The sequence below is a fragment of the Pseudorca crassidens genome, chromosome 20 (assembly GCF_039906515.1).
Source record: "Pseudorca crassidens isolate mPseCra1 chromosome 20, mPseCra1.hap1, whole genome shotgun sequence".
Taxonomy (NCBI): Eukaryota; Metazoa; Chordata; class Mammalia; order Artiodactyla; family Delphinidae; genus Pseudorca; species Pseudorca crassidens.
The window spans coordinates 50753363-50764822 of NC_090315.1; the positions used below are offsets into that span (position 1 = coordinate 50753363).

The window sequence follows — 11460 nt, forward strand, 5'->3', positions numbered from 1 at the left end:
CTGTGCAACTGCAGCGCAGGCGTAGTACGGGGTTGTGGGGCGGCGGCAGTAGCGTCTGGAGCGTTACCTCAGGCACTGGGGCTCTGTACGCCGCGCGTTGGCAAGACGGCACCTTTTTCTGGTGCTCGGCGTGAGCTATGGCTGAGGCGATGGATTTGGGCAAAGACCCCAATGGGCCAACCCATTCCTCGACTCTATTCGTGAGGGAGGATGGCAGCTCCATGTCCTTCTACGTGCGTCCCAGCCCGGCGAAGCGCCGGCTCTCGACGCTCATCCTGCACGGCGGCGGCACCTTGTGTCGCGTGCAGGAGCCTGGGGCCGTGCTGCTGGCTCAGCCCGGGGAGGCGGCGGCCGAGGCCTCGGGCGACTTCATTTCCACGCAGTACATCCTGGACTGCGTGGAGCGCAACGAGAGGCTCGAGTTGGAGGCCTACCGGTTGGGCCCGGCTCTAGGGGCCGACCAGGCCCCAGAGACGAAGCCGGGGGCTCAGGCTGGGGGCCCCGCCTCCACGGAGCCCGAGCTGCAGCCGCACGCGGGGCGGATCGTCTTCACGGACGCGGACGACGTGGCCATCTTGACGTACGTGAAGGAACATGCTCGCTCGCCCAGCTCCGTCACCGGCAACGCCTTGTGGAAAGCGATGGAGAAGAGCTCGCTCACCCAGCACTCGTGGCAGTCCATGAAGGACCGCTACCTCAAGCGCCTGCGGGGCCAGGAGCATAAGTACCTGTTGGGGGAGGCCCCAGTGAGCCCCTCCTCCCAGAAACTCAAGCGGAAAACTGAGCAAGACCCCGAGGATGCTGATAGCGGGGGTGAGGCTTGCTGCGAACGCGCGAGCCCTCTGCTGTCCCCTGTGTGAGGCGGGGGCGTCGGCCTCTTTCCTCTTCTGTTGGGCGTCCATGTTGGCGTCTTGGGGGAGCATCGTCCAGCCCCCTCCTCACCCCCCCTTTGACATCCGGGTAATATTGCGCCGTTTTCTAAGGTCTCTCTTAATTCACTTTTCCAATAACTGGGGTATTGGCATGGTCCGATATTCAAAAGGTGCAGAAAGAGTATGTGGAAAATTCTCCCCCCTTTCCTTTCCCACCAGCTACCTAGTTCCCCCCCCCCCCAGAGACAACGGGGAACCAGCTTCTTGGGTATCTTTTAAGAGATTTCCCAGACTCGTTTTAAAAAATAGTTCTTCTGTATTCAGGTACATTCAGTATAAGACGTTTTAAAGCCATGCCTGCCAGACCAGCTTATTTTAATTTCTTGGCTTAAATGACTGCATATTCACATAAGAAGGTTCTCAGTGGGAAGTCGTTTCCACGTTTCGCTCAGGTGAAGTGTATTTCTAACGCAGTTGAACAGAATATTGGGATGCAGGGCCGGTTAGGACACAGTGCATAGCTGTTGAGATGCTTCACTTCTGATAAAACGGGTATTGACAGCGTAAACTGACAGACCCTTTTGTTTAAAGAGTCATGCTGCTTCCTCAGCTTCTCTTTCCTTATGTGGCTATTCTGCATAACAGTTGAAATCTGGGAAGGCAAATCTGTTAATCCTATTCAGTATGCTTAGTAGGAATTTTGTTTTTGGTAAAAGTGACATTTGAGATTCATTCATTCAACAGATGTTTGAGTGCCAGACCTTTATCCTGCTGGGATATAACAGTAAATAAAACTCCCTTCAGTCATGGAGTTTAAAATGCTAGCTGGGCAGCGGGAAGTGCTACAGAAAAAAATAAATCAGGGTAAGGGCCGGAGAGGAGGAGGTTTTCTACAGGATGAGAAGGGAAGGTCACTACTGTAAGCTGATGCTTGAGCAGAGACCAGAGGAAATGAAAGAACTCAGCAGTTGGTTATCTGAGAAAGAGTATTTCAGGCTTAGGGAGTATTAAGTACAAAGGTCCTGAGGTGGAGTATAGCTGGTGTGTTCTTGGAGCAACAGAGACCTGTGTGGCTGGGATGGAGGAAGCAAGAGGGAGAATTCTTGGAGAGACTGGGCTGTGTGTATGGGTGAAGGAGATCATGTAGGGCCCTGATTTTAAATCAGTGGTGTGGAGATGGCTGGTAGACCAATTGGAACTTGGGACAAAATTAAGCTGGATTCACCCTACTCAGTGTTTTGATATTCAGGCATTTAAATGTAAAAATTAAAATCATAAAATGACCAGGAGAAAATGTGGATGAGTATCCCTTTTTGTTTTTTTGTGGGTTTTTTTTTTGGCCGTGGCTTGCAGGGTTCCCTGACCAGGGGTCAAACCCAGGCCCACGGCAGTGAAAGCACAGAGTCTTAACCACTGGACTGCCAGGGAATTCCCGAGTATCCTTTTTTTTTTTTTTTTTTTCTGGTACGCGGGCCTCTCACTGCTGTGGCCTCTCCCGTTGCGGAGCACAGGCTCCGGACGCGCAGGCTCAGCGGCCATGGCTCACGGGCCCAGCCGCTCCGCGGCATGTGGGATCTTCCCGGACCGGGGCACGAACCCGTGTCCCCTGCATCGGCAGGCGGACTCCCAACCACTGCGCCACCAGGGAAGCCCCCGAGTATCCTTTTTATTTTAAAATTTTATTTATTTATTTTGAATTAATTAATTTTATTTTATTATTTATTTTTGGCTGCGTTGGGTCTTTGTTGCTGCACGTGGGCTTTCTCTAGTTTCGGAGGGTGGGGGCTACTCTTCATTGCTGTGCGCAGGCTTCTCATTGCTGGGGCCTGTGGGATGTTCCCCGACCAGGGCTTGAACCCGTGTCCGCTCATTGGCAGGCGGATTCTTAACCACTGCGCCAGTAGGGAAGTCCTCGAATATCCCTTTTAATAGTTACATGTTGATAGTTCTGAAACCAGGAAGACTAAGAAAAAACTTTATATATTTGATTACTTAAAATTTAAAGCTTCTCATGATAAATAAAGTCAGAGGGCAAACTGGAAAAGTATTTTCAATACGTTGCAACAGAGTGAGTTTCCTTAATATCCAAAGAGCTTGTAGAAGTTAGTAAGTAAAAGAAAAACTAGTAGAAAAGTGAGCAAAGGAAATGGAACAGGAAGTTTCCAGAAAAGGAAATAGATAAATGGCAAATAAACAAATGCAGAAATATTGTTACTGAATAAAAATAAATTAGACCCTGAGGGGACTTCCTTGGCTGGCCAGTGGTTAAGACTCCGTGATTCCACTGCAGGGGGCACGGTTCGATTCCTGGTCAGGGAACTAAGATTCCCCCCCCCCCCCTTGCCATAAGGCGCAGCCCCACAAACAAAAAATTACACCCTGAGCAGAGGACCAGTACAAGCCATGCCTGGACTTCTGCCCATGGAAACTGAAATAAGTGTGTCTGGTGTGTTTTTTAGAAAAGTAGATCAGAGCAAGGCAATGTCATATTTTATCAGTTAGATTGGCAATAACTAACAAAATGGGTAATACCCAGAGTTAACGAGGTATATGAAAACAAGTACACTCCTACATTATTAATAGAAGGAAATCGGTGCAATTTCTTTGGAAGGAATTTTGACACCATCTGACAACATTTAAAATACATGTTCCCTTAAACATGGTAATTATTGCCTCTAGGAATTTATCCTCAGATATACTCCAAGTGTAAAAGAGTACATAGTGAAAAGTGAGTCTCACTGCTCCATACCCCTTCCCCCGCTTCCTCTCCCAGAGGCAACCACTGTTGTTGTCCCCTGTTTGTGTCCTTTTTGCTCATAGTAACACTAGCACACTAGACAGAAGTTTGTTCTGCAGTTTGCTTTCTTTTTTTAACTTAATAGATCTTGAAGCTTTTGTGTGTCTGCTCATTGTTTGCTTCATTCCTTTCTTGTTCATTGCATTGTGTTTCATTATGTGAGCCATAATTTGTTTACACTTTTTATTATGGAAAATTTCAAACATTTACAGAAGTAGAAAGAGAATAGTATAATGCACGTACCCATCACCCAACTTCACCTGATTATAGTTTGTGGCCAGTTTTTTCATCTACACCTTTCATCCTGACTTCTGGGATTATTTTGAAGCCAGTGCCAGGCATTATCCCATTTTTTTTTTTATCAGTTTCAGCAAGTATCTCTAAAATGTAAGGCTTCTTTTTAAAATTTTATGTAAAATAAAATTGACTTATTTTGGTGTACAGTTATGTATTTAAATTTTTTTTATTGTGGTAGAATATACATTAGATAAAATATACCATTTTAGCTGTTTTTAAGTGTTTAGTTCAGTAGCACTAAGTATGTTCATTGTGATGCAGTCATCACCACGATCCATCTCTAGAACATTTTCGTCCTCCAGAACTGAAATTTGTACCTATTAAACACCAACCCATGTTGCAACATGTGTGAGAATTTTGTTCCTAGTGTTTCCACATCTTGGATATTGTGAATAATGCTGCTGTAGTATGGGTTACTAATACCTGTTTGAAACCCTGCTTTTTTTTTTTTGGGTGTATTCTCAGAAGTGGAATTGCTGGATCATATGGTGATTATATGTTTAATATTTTAAGAAACTGCCATACAGTTTTCCAGTTAGGTGTTTTAACACATGTACAGATGGTGATGTAACCACCAAAATCAGGATACAGAACAATTCCATCACAAAAAATCTCTCTCGTGTTGCCCCTTAGTAGTCAGTCTTTGTTAAGTGGAAAATAGCAGAGTTAAGTCCTCAGAGAACAAAGACTAAAAGGGAAATAGGAGGATGTTTAGCTTTAGGAGGCTCTCCTTTCTGTAGATTGTATGTGGTGGATTGTGGTAGACCCCCAGATCTATCTTCCCCTGGGAGAACTGCCTTACCCAAGGTTCTGTCATTCTAGGCTAGCATCCAATGACTAATCTATGCGCGGTTAAAATAACATCTTGGCTCCTTTGCCCCAACTTGGTCAACTCTGTAGGGCCTTCCTAGCTCCAGACTTCTACATGGTTTCAGTTGCGGCCTTGTTGGAACTCTCACAGCTCTCAGCTTCTTTCTGCCCAGTGAACACTCTTTAATCAACACCTTACCTGTTAATCTCCATCTCAGAACCTACTTCCCAGACAACCCAATTTATGGCACAGTTTTGTTAATTTGCAAGATCTATAAATACAAAGTGAAAAATGAATTAAACTTGAAGAGTATTTTTATTTTACGTATCAGAACCTAGGAAAATTACCACCATTTTTATTGTACAACTTTTCAGAAGCAAGAGTAGAAATTATTGAACATGCATGTCATATTTTTCTTACCCTTCTGATCAAAAACATATTTTCTAATAGGAAAAAAGTGCAGGCTCACTTCTGGCCCAGAGCTCGCAGAGCATTTACTATATTTTTGGTTTCTGTAAAAAAGGCTAATTCTAATCTGGTGCTGTTCTGTTTAATAGAACCACAGAATAAGAGAACTCCAGACTTGCCTGAAGAAGAATTTGAAAAGGAAGAGATCAAGGAGAATGAAGAAGCAGTCAAAAAGATGCTTGTAGAAGCCACCCGGGAGTTTGAAGAGATTGTGGTATGTTAACTAGATTTAACTCATGTTTTTTTCCTATGTCCATTCTCCTCCTTTGAAATTGGTCTTCCCATCTGTTCTTTTTATACACCTGAGGCCCAGAAAGGTAAGAGAGAAATTCAAGATGGAGGAGGAAAATGGAAGGTGAGACTGATCAAGGTTCTGGGCATGTACTTTTAGTTTTTGGTAGGATGATTTAAGGAGGAGGGGAGGGAGAAAGATGGGGGAGAATTATTTTTAAGCAGTATAAAGCATCTTACTTTGAGTACTTTCATCTGTAAGTTTTTCTAAGTTTGTGGATTTATCTTTTTAAAATGTTTTTATTCTCAGGTAAAAGTAATTTTTTAAAGAGGTTAATTTTTTATCAAGCAATTTTAGCTCTTTGTATACTTAGAGCTTTTTTAGAATTTTTTAGCTCTTCCATATTCAGTTAAGTTCTAAAACTTTGTTGGAATCCCATATTTAATCATAGTTATAGAAAAAGGCAACCATAAAATAATGAGTAATAAAAAAATCCAAATTATATGTGCATATCTTCTCTAAGAAAAAGGATCTTGTTAATTAACTTTTCTTACTAACACTAAGAAAAATGGTTATGTATCAGTCTAAAACAGGAAAATAATTTAAAGTTCATTTAATTTAAAGTTGGTTCATTTTCTGTAAACTTTCAAATACTCTCAACAACTCTCAAACATGGCCTACATAGGTCTCCTCTCACATAACACGCTTCGTAACGTGCCTAAATATAGTGTAGTGTGGAGACCCTAATATATTCATACAGCAATGTTTTTTGAGTACTTACCATGTGAAGGCATTGGTAGGCACTGGGGATGTAGTGATGAGCAAAACATAACATTTCCTGCCCTATGGAGCTTACAATCTGAGAGTGAAGTCAAATTTTTAACAAATAATCTAGTGCATACATGTGTATACATATATGTGTATGCACATAACATTTATTTTTCACATTCAGTGTAGCTTCTAATGTTCTGTTGGAATACCATATACATACACGTACGTACATATGTACACATGCATACACACACACACACACACACACTCCATCCACACTCACACTTCTCCTTACCCTATCATATACATACATATATATACACATACATACACATATGCACACATCCAACATGAGTAAATGTAAGAAGGAACATAGCACATAAGAGGAACTGAAGGAAGTCCAGTGTGATAGGGGTGAAAAGGGCAAGGAAGTGGTAGCTGGGAGAGACCAGATATTTTAAGAGTAAGTATTCATGACTTGGTAATTAGTAACTGGTCATATTCATCACTTTCTCTAGGTGGATGAGAGCCCTGATTTTGAAATACATATAACAATGTGTGATGATGATCCACCCACACCTGAGGAGGACTCAGAAACACAGCCTGATGAGGAAGAAGAAGAAGAAAAAGTTTCCGCACCAGAGGTGGGAGCTGCCATTAAGATCATCCGGCAGTTAATGGAAAAGTTTAACTTGGATCTGTCAACAGTTACACAGGCCTTCCTAAAAAATAGTGGTGAGCTGGAGGCTACTTCCTCCTTTTTAGAGTCTGGTCAGAGGGCTGATGGGTATCCCATTTGGTCCCGACAGGATGACTTAGATTTGCAAAAAGATGATGAGGGTACCCGAGATGCACTGGTCAAAAAATTTGGTGCTCAGAATGTAGCTCGGAGGATTGAATTCCGAAAGAAATAATTGGCAAGATAATGAAAAAAAAAGGTTTGGCACATAAGGCATTAAAAATTTTTTTTGTGACTATTGAACTTCAGAGATTTTTACATTGGAACTGACACTCATCTTTTGACCAATGCTATTGTTGCTCTGTGAGTCCTAGATTTTGTAGCCAAGCAAAGTTGGAGGATGAAAATAAAAGAAATTGGATATATTTAGAGCTGTTCCTGGCAGTATCAATGTGTTTGTACAAGGAAAATCAAAAACAGAGAGGTTGGTTTGCATAGTAATAACCGCTTTCTGGAATGGAATCCCTGCTGTATTGGTGAGAGGAGCTAGTGACAAAGTCAAAGGCGGAAAGTTAGATGGGTTGTTTCAGAAAGCATAAATAAAGAGCCTCCTATCCTTTGGCAGAAGCTTCTCTAGATTATGATAGATTCCAAATCAAGAATCTAGGAATGTGGAAAGATTTAATTACAAGGCCTTTGAACATGGACTGTCCCAAACCCTTGCATCCCCCAGTGAACTCTGATTTCTGGGCTGCTTTGAAAACCCCATATTCCTTTTGCCAACTTATATTTGGGGAGCCTGTTCGTTGGCTGTTCTTTTCTTCAAGTCTGTGTCAGTTAAGTCTCTACCATGTGTTTCTTTATCTACCATCCAGTTTTGTTTAAAACACAAAAATTTAGAGAGTCTTGGGAAAAGTCTTACTTGGTTACTAGGAATGTGTTTTTATTTATTGAGGATAGTTTTGTGCTAAGAATAGTGTTAGATTTAAAAATTAGAGGATTAATTCCTCTTTGTTGTGTTGATTTCATTATTGAAAATAAATAGAACTTTGTATTTGAGTCTCCACAAAGTGTTTTCTTTGATTGTGTTCACAAAACCTTTTAGGTATAAAAACCATAAAGGAACTAACATTTTTGGCTCTTAGTAATTAGAACTAATAAGGAGTTCCATTTAAGACTAATGGGTTATTAGAAAGAAACTGTTTCTTCTGGGTGGAGCAAAGAGAAGATCTGTGTCAGGGACTGTGAAACATAGCATAACAAGGTGAACTGCTGAGAGTCAAAAGGGAAGAGAAGCCAATAAGGAACCATCCGGTGTGTAATAGAAGGTGTCAGTGCCTGTCCCAAATGCCTGAGCACTCACCATTCCAGCACTTGCCACCATCAGGAGTCCTACTGCAATCACCTTCCTAAGGCTCCCTCTCTGCTTGAAGTGCTGTGGAGTTAATGCCCCTGAGAGCAGCTTTCAGCTAATGGTGAATAGGAATCAGAGGATGCATCCCAGCTTCCTTGCTCACCAGAGAACTGACAGCTGAATATTTGAGTTACCCCTCGAGTGGAGTTACCCCATACCATCCGAGGCCGCCAGTAGAAGAAAGCATAGTTGCCCACAGTGGTATGAATGCACCTGCATAGACCTCCTCTTATTTTACATACCCACTTCCCTACTAGTGCATCCTGGAATCATCAGTTAAATTCACATTTTTTCCTTAGAGTCTGCTTCTGGGAGAACCCAGCCTAAAGCAATGCATTTAACCTTTTACTCCTCCTTAGAATGTTGAAAGGATACAACACACACCCAGCAGTAAACGTAGCTCACTACAGTAGTGTTCCTTTTTTTTTTGGCTGTGGTGCACGGCATGTGGGATCTTAGTTCCTTGACCAGGGATTGAACCCACGCCCCCTGCAGTGGAAGCATGGAGTCTTAACCTCTGGACCACGAGGGAGGTCCCCACAGTAGTGATTCTTAAATGGGGCTTGGGAGGGGTTGGGTGGTGGATATTTGTTTAAAATGGGTTCTCCTCCATTGTGATGTGACCCTAGAGTGGTTGAAAATCATTGCTTTAGATATGAAATGGAAATGTCATCTAGCATGTCTGTATCTCAATAAAGTTACCATAGCCTATTGGCTTTACAGAGCTAGAAATTCCAGTTTTGTCAGTCATGTGCAAAAGGGTCTGATTTATTATACCCAGACTCCCAGAAGACATGTTTAAATCTAAACACACACCAACTTCTAGTGCTCATTATAAACCAGTAATTTTCAAATATCTGGTTTTGTAATTTCTCTGGTCATTTCATCTCTTGGGCTGGGATATATGTGGGGAAACAAATTATCAGAAATATTTTGGGGAGCACAAAACTAAGCAAGGAAAATGAGTTGGATCTTAATGGTTAATGGCATTGAGCTATGGCTGTATCTACTCCAGAGACCAGCAGTTGAAGTCTTGAATTGAGATACTTCTGCTTTGTGCTGCCAGATTCTTGTTCTTTGGGTTTTCTTTCCTTGACTTCGTGAGTTTGGCTTTTCTGCTTATGATGTGGGATATGTTATTTCTTACTCATTTTAGCTCTTGAGTTCTAGGCCTTCCTCACCATTCCCTCTTGGCTCCCCCTTACTCCAGCTTTTGAAATTTTTCTAGACCTTAAATAACCTCCATAACTTCATTAGTGGCAGAAACATTCTGTCTTCTCTTTCTCTGCAACAATGAGGCTATTCATTATTTTCCTCTGTTCCCTATTCCATTTAAGTGGGTGCAGTTGAGTTTTAAAAATTGAAGCTGCTGTTTGAATTGTTCTGATCCTCTTGCTTTTGGACTAATGCTTTTGGCTGAATCATATGCCTACCTGGCTATAGCAATAAGGTGTATTTCATTGAACGTAACAGAAAACCTAACTCTAAAGGACTTTAATAAATAAGGGGATTTATATTTTGTATATATAACAAGAAGCCCTGAGGTTGGGTGGCTTTAAGGTTCTAGTTTTCTGCTCTGCCATCCTTAACGTGTTCTGTCAGCTTCTCCCCTTGTGGTTGAAAGGTGGCAGCTACAGCTCCAACAGCTGAAGAGGGAGGGTTTCCTCCTAAGTGTCTCCTTTATTGGTGGGCAGCCTTTCTCAGAAGCCCCTCATAGACATCTCACTGGCCAGAATTGTGACACGTGCCCCTTCCTAACTCCACCTCTCTGCAGGGTAAATGAAATTGACTGAGAGTGATTAAGAACTATACTCCTTGGGCTGCGGATTGTGTATCCTTCCCTGGGAATGTGGCCTGAAAAGGGAGGGTGTATACCCAAATAAAAGTCAGGGAGTTTAGGGTCTGCTAAGAACTTCCATTGTACGGACGAGTCACCTTCTTCAGGGGCAAGAATATTCTACCCAGGAGCAGGCAGCACAGCTAGTGACTAAATCCCCAATGCCCCCTCCAGAGGATATACAGTGATTTCTGCTCCAGAGGTGAAGTCTGCACTTTGGCCATCACCCAAACAGTGGACACAACCTGGACCAGGACTGGCCTGCGAGATGCGTGACCTCATCCACGGACCCTCCCGTCCAAAGGTTTTCAGCCCCAAGGGGTCCAAGAACTAAGGGACCAGGTTGTTGGGACCCAAGGGGCCTCTAGGAAGAGGGCAGGTGCCTTTTATTGGAGGCAGAGCTGGGATGGGGCAATCAGATGCTCCAGCCGTGGGCACCAAGCAAGGTCCACTGGACTTGCCACCCTGCAGGATCCATGTTCTCAGCCCTGCTTTCAGGCTGTAGAGGCCTCAACCATGACAGCCTTTAAGGCCTCCACTGGCTGTGAGCCCAGTGCACATTCATGGTCACCTCAATCTGTTATAAGAATAGGATGTCTGGTCACCCAATCCATGAAAGGGACATTTGACTTGCAGGAGATTCTGAACTGGTCAACGTGGTTCTCTTGGTCAGATACTGTTCCTTACCTTTTTCTCTAGAGACTTAATCCCACTGCTTGCTTCAGAAGTGAAAATTTACCTATTTCTCTAGAGAAGGTCATCCCATCTGTCTCCCTCCAGAGGCTATAGTTAGATGTGTAGATATAGAGATAGGCATAAAGAGTATGGAGGGGAGCTGTAGAGACAATGTAGATGAACAATAGATAATATATTTACATAGATCCATACATATAAACATGGAGATACAGATATGCATATAAATGAAGAAGTAGATTATAGATACAAATGTATAGTTTTCCCTTCACAAATAATCAGACTGTTTTCATAAGTTGGAGAACTCTGTCCACGTATGTGTTTGAAGTACAGGAAAGATACTAGGACCTCTCATCTCTGACCACATGAGAATCATGTGGGGGAGAAATTTAAAAATCAAACTAGGCATGGTATCAACACTGTTAAATATATCAGATTCTTTTTGTAGATTTGTGCCACTAATACCTGCACATACGCATGTGACTTTTATTTCCCTAAGTGGTTAATGAAGATACAGCTCATATTAGGAAAAATAACTTGTGCTGAGTGTTATTTGGCCATAAATACTGATGTTGGAATATTCTGGCAC

At 42.6% G+C, this 11460-nt stretch overlaps 1 protein-coding gene across 1 annotated transcript; it reads left to right on the forward strand.

The window, feature by feature from the left end:
* The first annotated feature begins 5 nt into the window (after window positions 1-5).
* On the forward strand, window positions 6-7986 carry TERF2IP (TERF2 interacting protein). Its single transcript, XM_067720602.1, has 3 exons — window positions 6-813; window positions 5335-5459; window positions 6767-7986. The coding sequence occupies exons 1-3, from the start codon at window positions 138-140 to the stop codon at window positions 7160-7162; spliced, it is 1197 nt and encodes a 398-aa protein (XP_067576703.1). The 5' UTR covers window positions 6-137; the 3' UTR covers window positions 7163-7986.
* Window positions 7987-11460: the final 3474 nt, after the last annotated feature.

What these genes read in the sequence shown, in the direction of transcription:
- TERF2IP (XM_067720602.1), top strand. Translation starts at nt 138, where the DNA reads ATGGCTGAGGCGATGGATTTGGGCAAAGACCCCAATGGGCCAACCCAT. An exon ending in CGAGGATGCTGATAGCGGGG is followed by an intron (nt 814 to 5,334) that starts GTGAGGCTTGCT and finishes TCTGTTTAATAG; the next exon opens with AACCACAGAATAAGAGAACT. An exon ending in GGGAGTTTGAAGAGATTGTG is followed by an intron (nt 5,460 to 6,766) that starts GTATGTTAACTA and finishes CACTTTCTCTAG; the next exon opens with GTGGATGAGAGCCCTGATTT.